Genomic DNA, 24,888 nt, shown 5'->3' with positions numbered 1-24,888 from the left:
TGTGTTGTACACCAGATGATTAGGAAAAGCATCAGGGGGAAATTGCTTAGTTGGGTGTGTTATTTCCATGTAATTACTTGTCAGTTTGTCAACTATCTATTTAATTCCCTAATGAGTTGGGTACCACTGACAACATATATCAGGGTATGTTTGTGTAATTAGAGCATGTATTTGTTAATGATACAAATTTCAAATATAGAGATTTAGCAGTTCCAACCGATGAGGGAACTCAAAAGTCCCAATGAAATGTAATACGAAATAAATTGCTTTTATGTATCTTTCTGGAATATGAGGTAGATAGGTTTTATTTTAACAAAAATCTAGGAAATGGCACATAAAGGTACAAGATGAGAAGATTTAGAATAGGTCAGAATTAAAAATGTCCATGCAAGCTTAAGCCCCTCTGCAAAGCCACCTTTCAATGACCTTGCATTATCAGATCATAAACTGTTCTTTCTATATACCCTTACCGCATTTATTGGAATGAATCGATGGTGCCAAATAATTCACTATCATCTTCTCCCCGTTTCAGCATGTGATCTTGCATTTTGTTTATCACTTTATGCTCAAATGCTGCTCTTGACAGACGTTGATATCTTACAGGCTTTTCTGTGGTATTCCTCATGACAGCACCTAGGCACTTCAGAAACAACCACTAATTCCTCTTGACTGTTATGAGCTGTGTCAGTGGTATCATCTTTGCTTGCTGAAGGTAAGTTAACCTGATGTGTAGGTTGCACAAGAAATCAGTTTTGTGATGTTCCCTGAGATCCTTCACATCAAATACCTGGATGGAGAACCATTTATGGAGATTCAAGTCCAAGTATGGATGTTTATCTTAGGAGCAGGGCAAAGAGCCAGGGAACTGGTGAACACACACTATTCAGAGACTATATACAGATTTCCATTTCATTTCATTCCAGCTTCTAGATGGAAACAAAGGAGGTATGACCAAAATTGCTCACTAAGTTTGGATTCTTAAGACAGGGTGCCTTGGAGCTGATTTTTCATAGTAATTAGTAAGTTCAGACTGCCTTTAGTCCCCTGGAACTAAGTTCCAAGAATACTCTAAAAAGGAAAATAGAACAAATTATCACAGTCACTTTGATTTAGATTAATAGCTGGTATCCTTTAGCTCAATTTCTGACTTAACTGTGGGTAGCTGCAATTCCTTTAAGACTTACAGTCTACTAAACGTTAAATTATCACTATGAGATTTTAAAATTCCACAAATCAAGCATGAGGATTTAAAGTTTGGTATAGAAAATGGTGAAAACAGAATAAATTGCAAATTCCAAAAATTGTGATTTAAGTTATTCCAGTATGGCCATGGAATTTTATAGAAAAAGACCAATGTGTATTATTCTGGGCAATACTCAAATTCCTAAATCCAGCAACGATTCTGCAGCTTGATTCATTACATCATATTCCTCCTCTTCTACAGCAAATAAGGGATTGGCTGCCTCACATTTAGCATCTTCTTCATTACTAATGTTGACTTATTCCCAGATCTGAGAGAGACAGGATTTTCTGAAAAAAGCATGCTCTCATTAAATGACCCCTGGAAAGGGACTCACACAGCTGAGCTGAATTATCATTACAAAAGCAATCCCAGATATGGTATTGCCCATCCCCTGACTATGAGTCACTGATGTTCTCTTAATGCAGATTTTCTTTTTTGCCTGAGTGTTACAGAATGCTAAATCACAAAGAAGAAAATACACTATTAAATGTATAAAGATTTCTTATTGTTGCTGGCTCATTCCACATCTCCAAGCAGTAAGCATAAAGGAATAGAATTCAAATTTATAACTCATGTTAGGTACTCTGGCCAAGAGCAATTCAATATTTTAACATTATAGCTTGTTTCAGTTGGTCTCAGCTGCTTTCCTACTTGAATATATCCCAGAAAGTGCTAGATGGAAGTGCGACTTTTATTATCAGACATTTATTTACATTTTAAATTATTTTTTCTTTGACTTCATAATTTTTTTATGCTTATGCATACTTGCATGTTTCAGAACTTCAGCCTTACAACACATAAAGGTAGAATGTGGATAATTTTTTATCAATACTGTACTGACTGGTCCATTTTTATATGTAATCTCCCTATCTGTTTTTCTAGGTTTCTAACAAAATATTTGTATTTATGTCTGCATTGCCTTTTTTTTTTTTGGTCCTTTATCTCCTTAAATAGACAATATAAAATAAAATTATTGGTATTATTAAAAAAATTACTTGCAATTATACATCATGCTAATTCCATGTGTGCTGACTGCTTTACAAAAAAAAAAAAAAAAAAAAAATTCCCTGCGGCAAACCCCAGAAATTGTACAAAGAAAGAAAAACCCCAGCAATTATTTGTTTTACTTTCCTTTTCATAGTTAGTGTTAACTGTGATTCCAATAAAAAGATGATAAGCTAACATTGAACAGCTGTACATGGCTTTTTGTACTTTGATGTGGTGATAATTGATTGGAACCTCTGGGTTAATAAGGGAGGATGTCGGAGGAGCTGCCTGTGGCTGTTAGGCCATGAGTTGTTCAGACCTCCCAACTTCTGCTCTTATGTTTGCTGCATGCACTGTGGATATTGCTAAGGTTCCCTACATCTCAGTTTTCACATATGCCAAACCAGAAACAACTGTGTTTTAACTGACAGGTCAAAGAGCATTTACTTGTGGTGTTCTCCTCTGTATCACAGGTGTTATTCCTGTCATTGTCCTCTATGGCTTATTTCAAGTGATGGGAGATCCTAGGCATTCCTATTCTTACTAGCTTGATTTGGAGGGATAAGAGCTATATCTGCTTCAGGAACTATTTTTTACTTTGGGACAAGAAATAAAACATTTTTAAATGAGCAGTTGTATCCTACAGGTTAAGAAGCACTGTTGAAGAGTTGTACTGTCACTGTCGTTTTTCAGTAACTCTTGCTACACAGGGGAAATTTCAGGAGGGCAAAGGAAAGGTAACATGCTAATATTTAAACAGAATAAAAGAAATGAACCAGGAAATGATAGATTTGTCAGTGTCACATAATTCCTTGGAAAAATTAATGGAACAGATAACATGAAACTGAATTAATAATGAATTAAAAGCGAGTAGCAGAATTATTGCCAGTTCATTTGTATTTATGGAAAATAATCCTATTAAACCAGTTTCACATTATACTTTCTGTGGTATGGGTTGGGCTAAAAGCTCAAGAAAACGTGATTTTGAGATCCACCAAAGCTGCAGACTTGACAAAGTAGTTATACCACTACAAATCAATGCTTTGTTTGGCAAATTTAAAAGTGACTAGGGTTTTTCATCATCTTGCAAAGCTACTTAAATAAGCCCTATTAGCAAGGCTTTGTGCATAATATTGGCTAGGGATTTTCTCCTTCTTTTAACAGCAGAAAAGGTATTGTTCCTGGAAGCAAGAGATAAATGTGTTTAGGCTGAGACTTTCCTAGGTACCACCACATATACCACTGTATATGTCTTTAGTGTGAGGGTGGTGAGGCACTGGAACAGGCTGCCCAGAGAAGTTGTGGATGCCCTGCTGTAGGCCAGCTTGGATGGGCCGCTTGGTCTAGTGAAAGGGATCCCTGCTCATGGCAGTGGGGTTGAAATCAAATGATCTTTAAAGGTTCCCACCAACCCAAACCATTCCATGATTCTGTAATTGCGAAGTTCTAGGCTGCAAGAGGGACTTTCTATAGTAATGTCCCACCAGGGCTGGGTGTGGCCAAGGCTGGAACTTTGGAGAGGGGCTGTTGCTCAGCAACCTCACAGCCTTTCTGTAAACATTCCACAGCAGTTGGCACATAGGGTCCCTCTCTTTCACTCTGCCTGCATGGGTATGTCCTGTCATTATTGTTAAAGTGCTAGTTTATATAAAGTGTTGGCCTCTGTACTTTGTAGCCAAGCTCTTGAACCTGAGGTTTTTTTGGCAGCAGGTTCTTGAGGTTGTTTAAGACTTCAGAGTATGTTCAGAGGGAAAATATATGGCAGGTGTTTCATGTGTAAAGAATTTGGGCACAGCTAAGTCTAAATTGGCTGCTGGTGTCCTCATTTTGAGATTGCCTGCCGCAGAGAGATCACACCTGAGCCTCTGTTATGTGTAGGCTGGTTCTTGTGCTCCCAGACAGTAATTTTATGTTGTGACTTTGAGCAGACAACTTTTCCTCTGAATCAGTTTTCTTGCATCAGAAATACCTTGATATTTAATTAATTTTTCTTTCATGCTTAAAACTAATTTTGTAATGCCAGGTCAAGTTAAGACACAGTGGAAAGTTAGATACAAAGTGAAGCAGTACTAGGGTTTCTGTCTGTGTGTCTGTATCTTAATTCTCTTTGTGAAGCCCACACTGACATTGTTTTCAGAGAGGTTTGCAAAGTGTAACAGCAATGAGATGTTTTTTCTACCATATACAATCATAGAAAATCAGTGTAAGACCTTAATTACAGTTACAAGAAGAATAAGCAATCTTGAGAGTTGAAGTCGATGGCCGTCATCACTTCCTCCAACACACTCTGTGAGTCTGTTGTCTGAGGAAGGCTGTGAACTAAAAATGACTTATTGCTATCATGCAGACCAACCTAACTGTGATGACAAACTTCCATTATTTCTTTCTGTTATCTTAATATGATCTTCAGAATTCATTTTTTAATTGCTAAATTAGATTTTTTTTTTTTAATTGCACTCAGCAAGAGGGAAAAATATACCTGAAAATGGTGCATATTTGCAAATGCTTAACCACTTGTTCTTAAATATCTCTGTAAAAAAGTAAACTTTTGGACCTAATTTTATGTAGTGATGAAAAACTTGGCTGGAGGTCAAAGACTTGCTTTGTGCACACTGTATTGAAACGTCATATGGTTATGTGTGCTGGTTTCAATGAAGTTTTTTGTCCCTGGCTGTCTTTGTTCTTACATATCAACTCTGTATCATAGTACTTCAGAAGCAGTCTTGCAAAAAAGTGGATGACAGGGAGGAGATTTATAGGGTATTTCATGTAGAGGAATTATTCAGTTGTATTTTAAATTTAGCTTGACAAACTTCTTCCAAAGCACAGTTGAGTCTAGAAAACTATTTATTTTTGGTCTCCAATTATAGTTTAATACCTTACAGTCATGACACATCTCTGCACTCTAAGGGTGGAGAAGATATTCTTCAGAAGAAACTCAAAAATAGCGTTGAAATGCTGCAATACATGCCCTAAACTATACTTTCTGAATTGCCTTATGCCTTTTGAATTGACTCTGTATATAAATAGCTGTTTCAGGGCTTGAGTTTTCACTTCAAATCTTACTAAAAACTGATGAGTGCTTTATCTGTGTTTGGTTTTTTGCCAGCCTTGCCTGTGAGCTCAAGTAGTCCTCTGCTGTGAGAGGAAGTCATGTTAAAAGTATATTCAGCAGCCAAATTCCCTCTTAGTTTTCCTCTATTAAGTTAGTCCACTGTCCTTTTAAAAGACAGGTACTTTGTTTTTTGAACATCTTCATAGCCTGCTTTGATAGGTCATTTTTGTCTAGATGTGAATTCCTTTGTTTTCTTTGCTTTGTTTGTTTGTTTGTTTGTTTGTTTTTAAATGAAAACAGATTTTTCCATAGTACTTTGCTTATCTTCTGCCAAACACCAGGATGATTTTTTTTTGCTTGCTAGGAATTGCTTTGTCCTAGGTTCTGCTGCACTCTTGGATTATTTACCTGGGATTGATTGATGCACAATTTTTTGCAACTGGTGAAGTGTTTAACTATCACATGTACTAGACCCTATTTTAGAGCAGAAATACTTGTTATTAATCCTGGGTACCAGAGAGATGCTCCCATTCTCTTCTCCTGTGCCTAATTCAATCTTTTGTGTATATGGAGTGCCTTGAAAATGTTACTCTATAAATACCAAATATACCCGCAGGTTTTTTGCATATTTATGACTGATCATTCTTGTTTCTCTTAATTAGGAAAGCCTCAATATGGGAAGAACTAACAATGAAAATCCTGATGATCCAGGTAGCGTTGCAGGCTATTTCTGCTTTAAATTTTCTTGACTACACTCAAGCCAAAAGCCTTGTGGTTAACAATTGAGAAAGGCTGAACTACTTGTTGTTTTTCATCTATTAAAGAATTTATGTTGCTATTGCCATTACAAGCTCTAGGGCTGTACTGTAGTGAGCTCAGAACAGGTATTAAGAGGAAAAAACAAATTCCATGTTTTTCCAAAATGCTTACAAGATAAAAAGTTATGGACAGGTGGGAATATGTCATGTAGTGTGTTTTGAATACATCACATTTACAACAGTACTTACATGACTTAACATTGTGTCGATGTGCAGTGGTTTCACCAGAAGGAAGTGAAGGAAGAGAAGGCGATGGCCTGCGTCGCTCCTTCCGGCAGAGGAAAGCTGTTGAGCGCTATGAATCTCCCTTGGAAAGTAGGTGTGCTGGGCTGATCCTGGCTGGACACCTGTGCTCACCAACCTGCTCTATCAGCCCCGCTTCTCAGCTGAACTGGGGAGAGAAAATAAGATGGAAGGCAGTCTGTAGGTTAAGGCAAAAGAATAAGGTTGTGCACAAACAAAGAAAAAAAAGAGGTTTTGTTTTCTACTTCCCACCAGCAAGCAATGTCTGGCTGCTTCCCAGGAAGCAGGGCTTCAGCACGTGTAGCGATTGCTCCAGAATGCAAACTTTTTCAAAAACAAATTCCCCACCTTCCTCCTATTTTTCTTAACTTTTGTAGCTAAGCTGATGTCATATGCTATGGAAAATCCCTTTGGTTAATTTGGGTCAACTGTCGCAGCTGTGTCCCCTCTCAGGATCTTGCCAGCCTGCTGCTTGGGAGTGGAATGTTGGGGAGACAGCCCTGGTGCTGTGCCAGCTCTGCTCAGCAGCAGCCAAAACAACGGTGTGTTATCAACACCTTTCCAGCTACCAAGGCACAGCCCTCACAGCACTGTGAGGGCTGCTGGGGGAAAAATTAACTCTATCCCAGCCAGACCCCATACAATATGTTGTACAATACTGTATATTATACAGTTTCTCTTGAGAGCTAATTTCTTGTGTGAAAGTGAGGGGTTGTTGGTTTAGGGTTTCTTTTTTTTTTTTTCATGAAAATATATGCGCACAACTTCTCTTTATATTTCTTACTTCATTCTGACAGTACATTTTATTGAATGCATGTATCCTGTGTGCATTCTATTTTTTTCTCTTGCAATTTGGCATCCTTATTGCTGTTTTTCAGTTAAAAAAAATTACCTATCTATCCTTAAAATAATAACAATTAAAGAGACTTAATAATCTTACTCCTGTGGTTTTCAGTTTTTCTTAAAAATCAGGTGTGTGTCTTTTTGCTTCCATTGTGCACTGATTAAACCACCCAACATCCCCTCATTGAAACTTTCCCTGAACCTAGAGATGGATAATACATGTCCCATTTTCTGCCTTTGACTATCCTGGTTTCTCTCAAACTTGTTTGTGACAAATTCTAAATTCTTTGCTTTCAACAGATCAAAGAAAACGTAACATAAGATCATCCAACTATACTTCACCTGTCAAAGAGAGAGATTCAAGCAAAAAACCTAAAAGGTTGGTGTATGGTTTATGATAGTTCTCCTTTGTAAGACTGCTGTTGATATGTGCTGATATGTGTTGTGCTGTTCATGACTGAATAATGCTTTCAAGGTTTTTTTGGACTGGTGGTAATTAGAGATTAATATAATTGCAGATTACTACTGTGGTAGTTTGAGGGTATAAGGAAAGCATACACTGCAGGGGAGGCCATCCTTTTTACTAGTCCTTAGATTTGATTTGAAAATGCTGTATTTTTGGTCACTGATGAGGTGGTGATGAGGGTTGTGGGTGAGATTGTGTAACTGAAATTTCATTTTTCTGGAATGGAAGCCATAATGTCCCTCTGAAAATCTTAGACTGGAAGAGTGTACAAATTAAGATTTAAGACTTAATCCTGAAGGGTACAATTTATTAAAACTGAAGACAACTTACAGGGAGAGCCTGTATGGAAGTTTAAATGGATTTTTTATTCAATCACTCAAGAGAGTTCACATTTCTTTATAAAACTATCCTTAAACAAGAAAAATGCCTAATGAAATTCTAAATTATAAGTTGCAATACTCATATTTGTAAGTGCTAAGAGTTGTTAAAATAATTAACTCAGTTTAAAGTTCTTTATTTAGTCATAGGCATTAAACATAAAACTGTTGGAATGAATAACTATTTAGGGAGTTTATGCTCATTTATAAGGTCTTTTGGATTCACTTGCTATCATTAGAAAATCAAAAATTATCTAACTGCATCATAAATTGGAAAGCACCTTTTCCTTTCTCCTGAATTCAAATTAGGTCTCCTTCGACCAACTCTCAGAAAGAAGAGCTCCGAATAAAGGGACCTCCGAATGATCACACGAAAACTGAAGCAACTCGGAAAGGCTACTTAAATGAAATTCACAAGGATCACTTAAAAATTGGAGCAAGCCTGGCTGGTGTGGAGCAAATGCAAATAGATGGTTCAGTAAGTATTTTTTACTTCGTGGTGTCAGTGGGACATTTCCAGTATTTGTGGAAGCTTCCAGTGATGGGCTATCTGCAGCTCCCTTGACTTACAGTTTTCTCTCAAGCAATTTCAAATTGCCACTAACGTTTTCTTTGTGCTGACATCTAATTTGTGATGGAGCCTTATAGATGCTGCAGCATTCTTAAACACGTGTTCTGTTGACTTCATCTTTAGGCACAATTTCATGGTGTGGGTGGTCTCTCTGACCACATTTCAGCTTTAAAAGAAATGGTCATTTTGCCGTTGCTTTATCCTGATGTCTTTGAGATACTGAAATTTAAACCTCCAAGGTAAGAGACACCATTTAAAACTATAAGTTCTTAACTCAGTTATTTTCAGGAGAATATCCAGCTGGGGTATCAACATGTTTCCATGCTTCAAAATTTTCAGTAGTGTTTATGATTCTTTTTAGCACTAATAAAAAGTAATTAAAAAAAAAGAATACAGCATATATGTATGTTTAGAGATTTACTGTGTCAAAACGAGCCTTTTAAAGGTGGAGTTGGAGATTTTTTTTCTTTAGAGTCTGACATAGAAGTGGACTTGATCAGTTTGTGAGTAGGAAAGCATTACCTGCTGCTAGTTGGCTGTAGTTTGTTTTGTGGAAGCCCAGTTTTGTCTTACACCAACTCTTTTTTTTCTCAAGTATTTTCAGGTACTAGTTTTACAATTGATGGGACTTGCAACTAGAACTTTGCAGTGTTTTTTATGTTTGGGCTAAAATAAAAATCTGTCCCCTTCTTACACAGCTAAATGAGTTCCGTGTTATGAAATTAAATTATTGGAGATTAATTAGCTTGATATTTCCTTGGTCATGGTATATTGAAATAGAACTTTAAATTGTTTGCTTCCAGTGAATTTTAAAGTACTAAAAACAAAAGAAAATCTGTGTTTTGCTTCTTTATTCATTGAAATTCTTTTTGAAGCAGCAGTGCATTGACTCTTCTAGTTGATGGAAATACAGACATGCAGAATACCTTCCCATTTTTAGACTACTTCCTCTTCCCTAATAACCAGCAAAGGGAGACCAAATCCAGTAACTCAAAGCTTTTTAAGGGGGAATGAAATACTTTGCTCTCAAATCTTGACTTTTGAGAAAACAAGAATGAATATGCAGTTTATCACTGAAAAATGAACTGATGATTCCTAAGATAGCCCAGTCTCAGATTCCGCATTGGAAATTTGCTCTTGTTTTGCTCCACTCTACTGTAACTATCTCTTTTGGTTTGTCAGAACTGGGATGCCAGTATCTTTTTGTACATCTGCATTATTCTCTTTTTCCATGTTGTTTCCTGCCTTGCAGAATTGTGTAGAAACACTTTTGACTTTTCTCACACTTCAGCTGTTACTATCTTATCCATGAAGTGTTTGGCTTGGGAGAGCAGAGTTGTGTATTTTAGGCATGGGGGTTGTGATAAATACTTTTCCATGACATTTTTTCTTCTGTGAATTTTTTTAAAAAATTCCTTCTTTTAAATTGTAGAGGCTGTTTATTCTATGGTCCACCAGGGACTGGAAAGACCCTGGTTGCTCGTGCACTTGCTAATGAATGTAGCAGAGGTGACAGGAAAGTAAACTTTTTTATGAGAAGTGCTGCAGACTGCATGAGTAAATGGGTAGGAGAATCTGAACGACAGCTGCGTTTAGTGTTTGAGCAGGTAAGGTTGAAACGTGCCATGTGTTTTGTTGGAATTGTAACTACCTTTTTGTGGTCAAGAACTCACTCTTTTTCATGTTTTGTAATCTTCTGCTGAAATGGGATTATCAGTGTTCCCTTTCTCAGTGGAGTCTCTTGAGATGTATTGAAAAGATTAGTAAAGCAAAGAAGAAAATCACCACCACCACCCTCAAAAACCCATCTCCATACACACAACTCAGTCACAAAAATGGTCTCAAGAAGCAAGAGATGGTAGCCCTAGGTGAGAGGGAAACAGAAGCAGGCTGGAAACATGTTCATTTAAATGAGTAATGGAAGGTCACTTCCAGAAACTTTGAGTCCTGTCTGTTCTCATAGTTGCCAAATAGCAGTAAAAAATGCTGGTAGGATTTGTTTCCTGTCACCCAGTCTCAGTGCGTTGACAGGCTGCTGTTTTCTGTTGACAAGCTGCCGTTTCACATTAGGTTAATTAGTAGAGCTCCCTGATGAAAAATCTCATTCCAGTGCCTTTCCAACCATAATGTCTTTCTTCTCTTTCAAGTATTACTGCTTTCCTGATGTCGGTGTCCCTGTGTTTTCTTTGTAGGCCTACCAGATGCGACCTTCAATTATTTTCTTTGATGAGATCGATGCTCTTGCTCCTGTACGGTCCAACAAACAAGATCAGGTTCACAGGTAGGACATGTTTGATCTTTGTGAAAAGAAGACCACAACCTATTTATCTTGATGTGACACCTTCATTTAACCTGGAAACTTGTAATTCAGTGCTAGTGAATTTCAGATGATTTTGAAACAATAAATGGAAACAATTCACCAAGCTTGACACCAGTACAAGGTCTGTGTTACCTTATCTGTATTTTGCTGTATTAAAATAATTCTTTCACTGATCAGTATCTTGTCATTTAAAACCTGTCTTTTTTGAATGATCAGTGGAGAATGTTATGTGGGACTGAATAAAATTTACTAAACCAGTGAATGAAAATTATATTTTTCTGTTAGCTCTGTTGTGGGGACACTTCTGACACTTATGGATGGCTTAGCCAGCAGAGGAGAGGTTGTGGTAATAGGAGCCACCAACAGACTGGATTCCATAGATCCTGCTTTACGAAGACCTGGGCGCTTTGAACGAGAATTCCGCTTCAACTTGCCAAACAAAGAGGTCAGGACTTCAATCTGATGTGGTAAAGTCCATCTTTGTTACAAACCCCTGTAACGAGGCAGCATGGTGGAGCAGTGAAGGTCTCCATCTGTAGTGTACAGCTTGGACACAAGAGGCATATCTGGAGACATTCCATTGTACTGTGAAGGGCAAACCTGGTACTGAATGTATACAGGAATAAGATGATGTTAACAAGTAGTTGCTTCTCTCTTGGACAAAGATATGAAGTATGCTGCACAGGTGCAGCACTTTGAGTTCGATGGCAATAGCTAAACAATGAAGAAATTTGTTTTATAGCAACAAAAATATTGGGATGGGGATGTTTGGCAGAGAGATGGTGTGCAAAACTGTAACCCTTCTTTTGTGTTTTTTCTCTGACTAACACTGATATTTCTTGGCAATTTTTGGAGCAAAGATAAAAGGCTAATTGGATTGAAGGCTAGTAAAAGTGCATGTAACAGTGCATTTAGCACAAACCTTTGTATACAGTATTTATGTGCTCTCAGGAACAAGAGACAAGGTGCCATGAAACAGATCTAATACACAATTCCCTGCTGTGGAAGAATTCTAGAAGTGTGCCATTATTAATCTGTGTGCCAGAAGATACTTCACTGAAAGTCTTGCTAGGATCAGAGATGATAATGGGCCACGTTTGACATTTTCTGGATGAGTGAGAGTAGTTTGAGCCATAGTTTTTGTTCTTGGTAGCAGCTGTAGCAATTTTAAATAGGACTGTTTTCTTTGAATCAACTGGCAGAAAAGCAAATTTGATGAACTACTGAAACCTCACTGTGAAATTTTGCTAAATTTGAGAGAATTTTCTTTGACACAGAATGTCCATTTGCAGATGAGGCTTTCACTACATTTTGTTCTACAAAATCTTTAGGTCTCATGCTTATAAAACTGACTTTTTATGGAAGATGCACCTGCCTTTTATCTCCTACAAGAGCTTGATGTAAGAATTTAAGAATGATTTAATTTCCTGCTTGAAGAAGCAGCGAATGTATTAATAACTGACATTTAAAATACTTACAAGTTTAGCAGACAAGAAAAGTATTTGTACAAGTGTGAGGGGTTTTGGGGGTTTTGTGTTGTGGTTGTTTTCTTAAGAGAAAACTTAAAGCAAACTAAAATGCAACTATTTTGTTTCTAGGCAAGATTAGAAATTTTCAAAATCCACACACGAGACTGGACCCTGAAGCCATCAGACAACTTACTTGAAGACCTGGCTGAAAAATGCGTTGGTGAGTTTGAAAGCAGTGTGGGTCCTTTTCCCCTGGGCAGTCTTCAACCACTCTGCCCCCAGCCTGTATCACTGCATGGGGCTGTGACAGAAGTGCAGGAGCTGGCACCTGGCTTTGCTGAACCTCATACTCACTGATCCAGCCTGTCCAGATACCCCTGCAGAACCTTTCTGCTCTCCAGCAGATCAAAACTCCCACCCAACGTAGTGTTGTCCACAATCTTACTGAAGGTGTACTCAATCCTCTCATCCACATTATTGATAAAGATATTAAAAAGGACTGGACTCAGTACTGGAGAGCCTTGGAGAACACCACTAGGGAACCCTCTGCCAACTGCATGTAGCATCATTGACCAATACTCCTGGCTGGGCCATCCAGGCAGTTTTTAACCTAAATAACACAAATAGATGTTGATGTAACATTTGGTTCTTGTTTTGTTTGTCAGGATTCTGTGGTGCTGATATCAAAGCCTTATGTGTTGAAGCTGGGCTCTGTGCTTTGCGCCGCCGCTATCCACAGATACATGAAAGTGACAAAAGACTGAAGATAGATGCCAGATCGATTAAAGTAACGGCAAAGGATTTTGCCATGGCCATGCAGAAGATTGTTCCAGCATCACAGAGAGCTGGGGCTTCACCTGGGAGAGCACTACCATCTATTTCAAAGCCGCTGTTAGAAAACACCCTGGAAAGAATTTTACAAGCTTTGCAGAGGCCATTTCCCCATGCAAAGCTTGCACTGAAGACTCAAGGTATTACAATACCATCTAATGGTTGTACTTTGCATGCGTAGAGTGGGAGCTGTGTGTCAGTGGAGAACTATGAGTTCTCTACTAGAGCCCCCTATTAATGACAGTAGCTCACATGCCATTATAATTTCAGAGATGGATCTAAGGTTTCACATTTGAGGCACTTCTTTCCAAGTTGTAGAATCATAGCATGATTTGCATTGGAGGGACCTTAAAGGTGATCTAGTTCCAACCCCTCTGCCTTGGACAAGGACACCTTCCACTAGACCAGGTTGCTCAGAGCTCCATCCAGCCTGGCTTTGAACACTTCCAAGAACTGGGCATCTACGGCTTCTCTGGGCAACCTGTTTCAATGCCTCACCACTCTCAGAGTAAAGATTTTTTTGCTAATATCCAATCTAAACTTACTCTCTTTCAGTCTGAACCCATTTCCCCTTGTCCTCCCACCACATGCTCTTGTAAGGATTCCTTCTGCATCTTTCCTGTAGATTTTCTTCAGCTACTGGAAATCCAAAAGTAGGTCACCCTGAAGCCTTGTCTTTTCCAGGCTAAACAAACCAAATTTTCCCAGCCTTTCCTCATAGGAAAGGTGCTCCATCCCTCATATCATCTTGGTGGCCCTCCTGTGGACAGGTCAATGTCCTTTCTGTGCTGGGACCCCAGAGGTGATGCAGCCCTGCAGATGGGGTCTCAGCAGAGCAGAGCAGAGGGGCAGAATCCCCTCCCTTGGCCTGCTGCCCATGCTGCTTTGGATGGAGCCAAGGACACACTTGGCTTTCTGGGTTGCAAGAGCACATTCCTGGGTCATGTCCAGCCTCTCAGTCACCAGCAGCCCTAAGTCATTCTTAGCAGGGCTGCTCTTGATCTATTCATCCCCAGCTTGTGTTGGTACTGGGAATTGCTCTGATTCAAGTGTAGCACCTTGAACTTGGACATGTTGAACCTCATGAGATTCCCATTGCAGTTCTTGAGCTTGTCCAGGTCCCTCTGTATGGCATCCCATCCTTCAGGTCTGTCAACTGCATCACTCAGCCTAGTGTCATCTGCAAATTTACTGGGGCTACACTCAATTCCCTCATCTATGTCATTAATGAAGATATTAAATAACACTAGTCCCCGTACGCACCCCTGAGGGACACCACTTGTCACTGATGTCAACTGGAACTGAGCAATTGATTACTACCCTCTGGATGTGACCATCCAACCACTTTCTTATCCATCTAATAGTCCACTCATCACTCATCCATCTGTCTCCAATTTAAAGAGAACAACACTGTGGGGGACAATGTCAAAAAGTTTACAGAAGTCCAGATAAATGATGTCTGTAACCCTTCCTTTGTCCACTGATGTAATCAATGATTATTACAAATATAGTAAATAAATGCTTAAATGAGGGGAGAAGAGTTTTTCTGGTATCTAAGAACTACAGAAATTGTTCCTGATCATCTTCATTCCAAGGAAAAAACCTCCCAAGTGTTTGTCAATAGAGGGATAATACCTGATGCAAATCATAGGACATAGGAGAGCTTTTTATAGGCTTGTGCAATCTCCTTAGATCTGTGGTAGGCTGTACTCTTCAGGTAGTAGCATTCAAATAACAAAATGCAAGAGAAATGGTTTCCAGCACTGGTTTCAAAGGTGTATTAAAGCAAGAGTGAGATATGAACTATTCAGTAAAGATAACAAATTTCTCTTGTCTTTAAATACTATTTTAGGGAATGATGGGATTGACAGTGATGACGACTCACCATCAGTCTCTGAGAAGAAGCCTGAGAGCAAAAAGGCAGAATTCCGCACTTTGACTGGGTACATGTTTGTCCTCTTTGTGGTGACATTTTTGAGATGGCTGCATCTGTAAAATGTTATGTAAATATTTGAGGGCTGCTAGATGAAGGAGTTAAGGGAGTGTGGGGGGGGTGATCAATTTTTGCAAGAATTCAACCATGAGGATCCAACAGGGTACTAGATCTAACTGTTCTGACTACAATGCCCTGACTCATCAAACTGATCAGCCCAGCCTTTTTTTACTAAGTCAAACTGGTTCACAGACTATTAAAACAAACTGGTTTAATCCATAGTATTCCTTCAAAGACTCAAGACCCAAAAAATGCTAACTCTGTCCTTTTAGCTTAAAAAACATCTGTGCATTTATGTAGCCATCTTTTACCCTTCTACCTTCCAAGATGGTTGAACCAGTAGCAAATTATGTATCAGAAACAAAATGAAGTGTTTTTTTAAAATCACTGGGAGAAAAATTTAAATGGTACCTCCATTTTATACCTTAACCCTACTGATTTTTTTTATCTTTTGACATTTTAATTGTGGAAGTCATGTAGTCCAATAGTTTAAAAAATAGATTATTGTCAGATATTTTTCTCCCTTCCTATGGCTGTGGTGCCCAGAAAACATGACTTGCTAAAGCTGGCTAGGTTTCTAGGATCTTTTACTTCAGCAAGTAAAGGTACAATAGTAATGTGGTGGGAAAATGCACAAACCTCTTCACAAGTTGTATTTCATGCAAGTAAAGCAAGATGACTAGGAAATTAATGCTCAAGTCAAAGATGAAATATCTAGAATGACTGAATAAAATGAATATAAGTCTTACACATATTTAGTGTAGTGCTGTAATTTAAGCAATTAAGTCATGTTCTTCTTCAGATACACGTAAGGTATTTCACTAGCCACATTAGTTTTTTTCCTAGAAATGTGGTTTTGCCCCTTTCTTCTCCTTCCCACCATCTCCAGGAACCATGGCCAAATTTTAGCTAAATTTGACAGGTGTAGAGATCTCACTTAAAGTCCAGACAAGCTGAAAATGGCTGTGTATGGACAGTAAAGAGACCCAGACTGGTTTGAGCTGTAAGAATTGTTATTTTGCCCTGTTATCAGGTTATTGAACAGCCGTTTTTTGAGTGTGTCCAGACATTTCCCCTGTGGGATTTAAGAACTGTTACTTAACCCAGCCAAAGGAATAATAGACATGCTGAGAACTTGCAGGATGTTTTAGCAGAGGAGTGGTACCAGTTTTTGAGAAAATAGACTTTGATAAATAGACTAGTCTTCTTGATCACAGAATCACAGACCAGCTTATTATTTAGTAGAACATGGAACATATTTAGCACAAAAAAAAAAAGGGGGGGGGAAATATTTAACATCTATGTGCCTCTTTCTCACTCTTTTTTAAACTTGTTTTCTTATTACTGTTGTAGAAATCCTTCTTACCAGCCAACATCTTTCAGGCCACGGTTCTTACTAGTTGAAGAGCCAGGATGTGGGCAGGCTTTTGATTTGGCACCTGCCATATTACATGCCCTGGAAAAGTTTCCAGCTTATACACTAGATCTGCCCACCTTGTTTGTTAGCACCACATCACAGGAAGAAACATGCTCACAGGTATGTTTTTTTGTTGCTGTTGTTGTTCTCATAGGATTCTTGAACTGTATGTAAACTAGTAAAATAAGCACAAATCACTGTTAATGGAGTTGGCCTGATTTGAATTTGCTGTTATGTATTTACTTTTGTCTGAAAATTCACTTTTCTTGTAGATGGAATGATACTGAATAAGACCATTTGTACATAGCCATGTTTCATTTCTATTTGAAATGAAAGATAGAGGATGTTGCTAGCAGCTTGGGAAGATGGGAGGTGCTGCTAATAAGCCCCTCTTTGTGGCAAGTAATCCTGTTGGTTTTGATGGGATCCAGAAAGTTGGTTTTGTTACTTCTTAGGTCTCTGTGCTCCCAGTAGCTGGCTCTGCATCAGCCTGATGGCATCATGCACTTTTTGTATCCTTCTTTTTTATTGTATTTGTAAGGCAGCCAAATTTTTTGTGAAAATAATTGAATATACATATACAGTTTGTACTGCTGCAGTGAAATGCAATGAAAGCATTCCTATTCATGGAATGCTAAGTGTGCAAACTGATGTGTGTCCCTTAACTAGTAAAAAAAAATATAAGCAGATTACTGCAGTTTTGATTTTTTACTTTTAGTCAGGAAATCAATTTAATTATTTGGCATTGCTGTATTAAAATATTTTTATCTTAGCAGCATTTTAGAGATGTACAAGTCAGGCCAGACTCATAATATGACTGGATAGTCGTTTGCCACGCAGGAGGAGCAATTCTCTTTTTGTTATGTCATGGTTGCACCTATGGCTATATAACTACCCTGTCTACTGCATGGATATATCACACGTTTGTGACAGGAACTCCCTGCACATTGTTACTCTGAAATGGGGCATGGAGAAATTTGCCACTTCCCTCATGCAGTAGATTTGTGTCCTCTTCTGTGATTGAAGTGCCATCTGTAGGCAGTGGTTTGTGGTCTTTCAAAGCACATCATCTGGTCTGATGGACACTTTGATAATGAGAGGAGTGAGAGGCTCTGCGTGGTTTAGCTCTTCAGGCAGGCTAAGGGTTAGTCACATCTTATGAAATGTTCTTGAAATTATTATTTGTGACCAGGCTTCTTTTACTGTGTTAGCCCTCATCTTTTCAGAGGTCTTTGTTCAGGCTGTGCTCCAGTCTAACGTGGGTATGGGCCCACACTGAACTGGAAATGGTGCAGTCACAGTTGTGTTGTGATTTCTCCAGGCTAACACATCTTGCTGAAGGGTTGCTCTTCATTTTTCAGCACATAATCACATCATCTGAGTTTTGAGGCTCTTTAGGAGTTACCTTACCCCTAAGTAGTTTTGAATTGTGATTCCATCCTGTTTCTGTCAGCATAAAAATGTCTATGTTTGAGTCAAAGTGAAAATGTTACCTTATTGTTAAGGAATTGTTTATTTATTGATTTGTCTTGATGTCTAAGCTTTATGCACTCTTATGTCACAAGATAGCCTGACTGATATGTAGTTATTTAGTGGCCTGTTCTACGTGATGCAATTTTCTTATCCAAGCTTTCATTTTACCAGTTGATACGAGAAGCTCAAAGAACAGCACCAAGTATCATTTATATCCCACAAATCTCTTCGTGGTGGGATGCTGTTGGACCTACACTGAAAGCTGGTTTTACAGGATTGCTGAATAACATTCCATACTTTGCTCCAGTTTTGCTCCTTGCAACATCTGATGTGCCACATGAAGATCTCCCTGAAGAGGTATTTCTGTCAATACCTTTCTGTCTTTGTTACTCAGTTTCTTGTTAGCTTACAACATTGGAGTACTGTGTTGCTTATAAGCAGATTTATGCTGTTATTACTCAGGCACAAGAACCTCTTAAAATTCTCTTAGAATAAAAAATGCTGAAAGCATTTGTCTAAAGTGTTTTCTGAGTGAAGAGATTGACTTTGACCCAACTTTTTCTCCCTTCTCACACACTTGTGCTTACTAGACAGACATATAGATACAGTTCAGACAACCAGTTCAGTAGCTTCAAGATGTTTTGGTGTGTACTTAATGAAGAATGCAAAAGATAGCTGGGAAAAAGATTGTTTCTCTGAAAACATATTTACTGAAAAAGTGCAGTGGTCATACTGTTAGTGATAGAATGTAATTTCTAATTTAAATTATTTCACAAAAAAATCAATTTCTTCATCTAGGTGGAAACTTGGCAAATTAAAAACTAATGAATAAGTTCTGTTTAAGCAACTTGGAAATCGATTTTTAGTTGTATTTTTAAACAAAATTAATTAAGAACACATGCTGTGCTTTCTAGAATCTGAGAGTGTTCATTAAAGGAAGGTGTTTAAAATGTTAAGTTGCTGCTCTGATTATTTTGGCTAAGTAGCAAAGTTTTTATAAAATTAATAAGTGCCTTCTAAAATAAGAAAAAAACCAAAAAAACAAGAATCCCACATAGCCAAAAAGTTGGCACTTGTCTGCTGAGCCCTGCCTCTTTCCTCAGTAACTGTCATAAATATTCAAGCTGAAGGACATCAAGCTGGGTAAATGTACAATAAGCAGTATTTGGGGAGGTAAATGTCACCCCTTTCTGATTGGTTTATTATCCTTTATTTCACGTATCAACGTATCTTAAACTTGAGAAGGTTGATTAGAGAAGGCATTTTAGTCTGTAATGCTATGGAAATCCAGCCTTTTAAGGCAAAGAAGTTAACTTTTAAAGCTTGTTTTATCTAGATGAGTATTCAGTGTAATTTAGAAATGCACCAATCTGTTTGTGATAGAAAATGAAAAGTTTTTTGGCCTTATATCTGAAATCTCTTTTCTTTTCATGGTCTAGATAAAAACATTGTTTAATGTTAATCGTGAAGAAGTTTTCAACATCCCACGGCCTACCTGTGTTGAAAGGAGAGGGTTTTATGAGAACTTGATTATGAAGCAAGCTGCTGAACCCCCTACATCAAAAAACAATGCAGGTAAGGATTTTCTACATATAAAACTTTGTTACTGTAAGTTAACAGCTAATACAGTATTTGCTTTGGTGATAATTCTCTCTCAATCATCTTTCATGTACTTGTGTTTGAACACCATGAATTGACTAAAATTTTTCTCTGTTATTGCAGAGAGATACCCAATTCAGGATACTTAGTGGATACTTTAGTCCACATTAAGAGAAATCCTGACTTAAATTTGCATCATTCCAGATTCTCAGGCACACCTGTCTGCAAGATGTTCTCAGGTGGATGGGCAACCACAAGTATTGGACAAGAAAGCAACCAAAATTCTAAAACGAGGAGTGTTTGTGAATTACTCTGAGCTCAGAGTAAGTCTGACTTCTATTTTGTTAATACTGAAGTAGGACATTTTCTTTATGGTTGTGATTTAAGTCAGTTGTTAACCAATGCCAGTTCAAACAATTTGTGAGAGGGATATATAGCTTGTGAAAAAATTCAGCCTCTAAGGGACTATGACAGTTGTTTCTGCAGCTGGTGTAAAATGCTGCTCTTGCTGTATTTTAGAAGATGGGGTTCTCATCCTAATTTTTAATGTAAAAGAGCTTGTTAATTTTAAAATATTTCAATGACAACCTTATAGTACTGTTAGTTATCAATGCAGTTTTTATGATGGATGGGGGTAGGTTTTTTTTTTTTTTCCTATTTGTATGTTTTCTTGTATTAGGAACCAGAAAATGACCTTGATTTTTATCAGTCATGACTTTAAACGTGAAATTAGTAGGTTGACCCAAAGCATAACCTGTATATCTGTCTGAAAAATGGAGTTTTATTTGGATGTTTCCTCTGTATGGGGAGAATATGACCAGAGTGTAATCCCCTCAAATGAAAGGGCTTGTCCACAAAATTTCTGTCACGTTTTTAAGCTGTGATGTAATTTGTAAAAGTGAAACTAGGTTTCTAAGGCTGGTGTCCTAAGGAATTACACTTTAGGGGATTTTGTTGTTCGCATCTGCCTGCATATGGAGAGAAACCGCATAGGTTTTTCTAGAGTCAGAGTGCTAATAGCATGTGCTCCAAAGTTATTTCCAGGTGGAGAAAGGGTATGGTAGAGTCCTTATAGATGTTTCAGCTTGTATATATTCTTCAGCTATGAGGAGAAAGCTACAGTCATGAAGCATGTCTGTTTATAAAACTTGTTTCCTTAACATGAGTGTCAGTGGAACTTGACACTTGTACCAGAGAACCTCACTGGAACTTTCCTGAAGTCAGTAAGCTGCGTGAACCTCCAAAACATATCTCCTTGGTTTTGTATGGAATAGGGTTTTTTTTATTGTTTGTTTGGTTTGTTAAGTTGGTTTGATTGGTGGCAGTTTCTGTTTGTTTATTTGCTTGGTAATAGGCATACGACTTGGTGAACAAATAGAAAAGTATGCACTCACCTGTGTGGCAGCAATTAGAAGTTGTTTCACTGGAGATGTTGGCCATGCACCTCTGTCATGTCCTATTTGTTGTGCTTGCAGCAGCTGAAAGCTGTGTGGGTTTTGTGCCTCCTAGCTGCATGTTGGATAGAAGGAAGTTCAGGGAAATACTGAATGCTGTAACTCGAATGAAGCGCTTGAATGTGCTAACTGATCTGAGCAGGGCTGAGTTAATGGCAAGCAGCTGTGAGACAGTGATATTTTCCTTTGGTGCAGCTACTTTCTTATGCTATATCTTCACAACCTCACACAGCACAGTGTTACTGGACAGCAGTGGTGCCACTAGCTTGCTAGTGTTGCATTTCCACAGATTATCACAATCACATCTCCACAACAGAAGGGACTGTGTGACAGATTGGCAATTTGCTACAGGCGGTCATTCTGCTAGTTCATCCGCTTCTGAGTTGAAAGGTGGGAGCTAGCTGGTTGAAAGGTGGGAGCTAGCTACTGTTTGGCACAGTAACATCCAGTTAATGGGTAGGGGTGAGCACCTAAGGAGTTTCTATTTCCAGCTGGCACAGCTGTACCTGGAAGATCTGTAACCTGTCTTCCAAAGGCATATTTTCCAGGGCCCTGTATTGCATTTCTAATGAAATACAACCGTGGCTTTTTAGTGGCAGCTACTCTATAACAAAGTGGATTGTGTCATTGCCCGCTGTTCTGAAGGCAATTGATTGGCAGTTATGATTGTTGATGTCATAGATTGATGAGTAAGAAAACATTGTCTGAACTTTAAACCTTCCTTTTGTCTGAAGTGTGAGAAATTGTTTTCTCCACTTAAATCTTGCAAGATATTTAATCAGCTCTCCTAAGTGCCACTTTCATTTAACAAGATACAAAAATAGAACATACCTTGTCCTATTCTGAATTGTAGTTTCCACTTTTTTTTTCTTCAGAAAGTGTTGGATGCTGTCGTTGCAGCAACTGAGAACGTCAGTATATCAAGCATGGCAAAACTATATTCTGTTCTTAGCATGTGCATTTACCAACAGCGGGAAAATCCAGACAAAACCAAATTAGTGGAGGTAATTTCTTGTGTCTTATAGCACTTTCTGTCACATGGTATTATGTGTATGTATTTTATGCATATGTATGTGCTCACAATTATTTATCACTCTTTACTGCTCAGTTTCCTGTGTTACAAGACTTTCATTTCAGGATAGAAGACATCTACTCATATTGCAAACACATTATTGAATTTGGCATAATTGTTGGTAATTTCGGCAGATAAAGGCAATGGGTCCACCTACACAGGCCTCTCAAACCAGTCAATCTATCTGTCACTAGTCTTTCTGAAGAACTTTTCCAGTTCTATAGAGAAGGTGGGGGGCTGTGAAAGGAGAGCACTTTCTCAGTCTGCCACTTACTATTTCTTCCCTTGCAGGCAGGCACACATGGTAACAGTTGGACAGCACTCATTCCATTCTTGAAAATAAATTAAATATGAAACATGACAAGAATTTCAGGATTTTCTGTAGGCTCAATAGACTTTCTTGTTAACTTGGCATGGCTCAAGCATCTTTAATATGATATGTGGGGAGTTTTTAATGAGTCCAACTCTCTAATCTTCTCCTCTGAGAGAGGATTTCTGAGTTGTGGAACTCAGCAGAAATCTTCCACAGGCACCCATGGTCCCAGGCAGGCCTTCTCAGTATTATTTTAGATAGATTAAGTATTCAGTCCTTAAGATCCTTGAATCCATTTGTCTTTCAGATGTTTATGCATGAAATTACATATAATTCTTTATGCTTCTAAATATGCCTTAAAAATAAAAAAAAGAGGAAGCCTCATCTCTTTAGCCAAGGAGGCCATTCCTGAAAAATGAGCCCTTCTCTCTTCTAGCAAAATAATGTGTTTTAGTATGAGGAGGGATTTGTTTGTGTTACATCAGGGCTTGTGGGCTCTTGTGACTGGACTGGACTTTTTTGTTCATTTTCTATGTCTACTTTTAGGTTTAGTTCCAGCTTTCAGTAGTGGTTCTTCAGGAACTGTCTTCTTTGTTATTGTTGAAAGCCCCTTGATGGAGATTCACTGTTCCTTGAGATAGACCCCCGAAGTTTCTCTGGCCTACTCTCTGTTTTGGGTGCTTAAGGACTTGTTTGAAGCTAGTGGGGCTAGAAAGACATTGTGATGGTGGTAGCACATGTGTTGGCTAAATATTACTAACACTTGTATGTATATACAGATTCTTCATTCTTTTGATGAAGAAGTTATCAGGGTTCTCAGGCTTGTAATCACGCTGACTCCTAATTTGTCTTTTTTTTTTTTTCCCCCACTTATTAGGAAATGAAGAAAGAAATTGCAGCCCTCAGTTGGCTGTGATACTTGACTTCAGTGTACTTGATGTACTGTAATGTATGGCTCCAAAATAGATAAGTTATATTTAGCATATCTCACTAATTGTAACAGCTATAGGAAAAAAGAACAGAAGAAAGAAGCTAAGTATGTTACTGAAACCAGATATAACGGAGTGCTGAACCGGCGACGCTTGGTGAAATGACCAGTATAATGCCAGAATATGAGGGAAAAACACAAGGCAAGCTTATTCAACTAGGTAATTCCAGAAGTAGATCATGCCCACTGGATTGAGAAATGATCTGTCTGAAGAAGGGAAGGCATCAGCTGAAAAAAAGTGGGCACCAGCTTGAAAGAAGATGGAGCATGTGGGCTAATTAGCAATGAAGCAAGAGAGTCATTCAACCATCAGAAGATTGAATATTAATGAGTAGGAAGACTGTAATTGGGAGCCAATCAACATTAGTGTCTGGAAAGTTTTGATAATCAGTATGCTGGTATTGTGGATTTACTGCCTACCACCCTTTTGTGCACAGAACTGAAAATAAATCCAATACCTCTACTTTGTATGGCTCAGCCTTTTGCACACTGGGTGAAAGAATCCGTTTCGGGACAATGGTGTTTTCTTTTCAAGAGAACAGCATGGAATTCTTCTTAAGTGTATTGATTCTGATTCCTGCTGCTGTCTCAAAGCTTCCAAACATTTTTTTATCACTGGAAGACACTGGAACTGCATTTTTTTTTGCTTCAAGTTTATTTCTAGTGAAGAGAAGCTGAGAGGCCAGGAGTAGGACACATTCCCACTTGTGGCTCTGGCTGCCCTGTCACCTCACGGGCATGTGTCAGGAGGCACCGAGTGCCCAGGGGTGCAGGAGCAGGCAGGCTGGGGCAGCACTGCCACCTCGTAGGTGACCATGGTGCAGCCACCTCCAGGGTTCATCCCCTTGGATCCTTCTCCCTCAGCAGCTGATGCATCTGGATGTGCTGGTTTGCTGGTTTATTTGTTCTTCCTGTTTATTTTGATTCAGTTTCTTACCTGTAAAGTTATATTACGAAGATTAGCTTAGACACTGCTTTGGTTTTATTTTAATAATGGTGGCACATAGAGTGCCTATATTTTCATGACAAAAAGGCATCAGGACCAGTGCTTGACACCAATATACATAATGCACTTTAGCTGGCCTGAAGTACCAATGAAATACTCATTAGTCAAGTGTTGATTATGTTCTACTTTAGATGCTTTAAAAACAAAACTCTGTTTAGAAATCAGGACTCATTTGTGCTTAATTAAAACTCATAATCTTAATTAAAACTCAAATAAAGCTGGTGAAAATGTTACTCAACTTGTTATAATCTTGGTCTACCTTAATAAAAAAGAGACAACTTACATGACTATAAAGCATGTCCTGTAGCCCATGCTTTCTGCATCTCAGTGTCACTACTTCAGTGACTGAA

At 38.4% G+C, this 24,888-nt stretch overlaps 1 protein-coding gene across 1 annotated transcript; it reads left to right on the top strand.

Moving 5' to 3' along the window:
- The first annotated feature begins 4,488 nt into the window (after positions 1 to 4,488).
- LOC132326871 (ATPase family AAA domain-containing protein 2-like) lies at positions 4,489 to 23,096 on the top strand. Its single transcript, XM_059845618.1, has 17 exons — positions 4,489 to 4,519; positions 6,320 to 6,418; positions 7,490 to 7,568; positions 8,342 to 8,510; positions 8,727 to 8,842; positions 10,036 to 10,210; positions 10,796 to 10,884; positions 11,209 to 11,368; positions 12,522 to 12,612; positions 13,058 to 13,363; positions 15,076 to 15,166; positions 16,570 to 16,753; positions 18,278 to 18,463; positions 19,546 to 19,681; positions 19,910 to 20,028; positions 22,035 to 22,163; positions 23,091 to 23,096. Exons 1-17 carry the CDS (start codon positions 4,489 to 4,491, stop codon positions 23,094 to 23,096), a joined length of 2,166 nt encoding a protein of 721 aa, XP_059701601.1.
- Positions 23,097 to 24,888: the final 1,792 nt, after the last annotated feature.

This window comes from Haemorhous mexicanus, chromosome 1 (genome assembly GCF_027477595.1).
Source record: "Haemorhous mexicanus isolate bHaeMex1 chromosome 1, bHaeMex1.pri, whole genome shotgun sequence".
NCBI lineage: Eukaryota > Metazoa > Chordata > Aves > Passeriformes > Fringillidae > Haemorhous > Haemorhous mexicanus.
The sequence above is the reverse complement of the archived record's forward strand: the minus strand, read 5'-3'. Positions and strand labels throughout refer to the sequence as shown.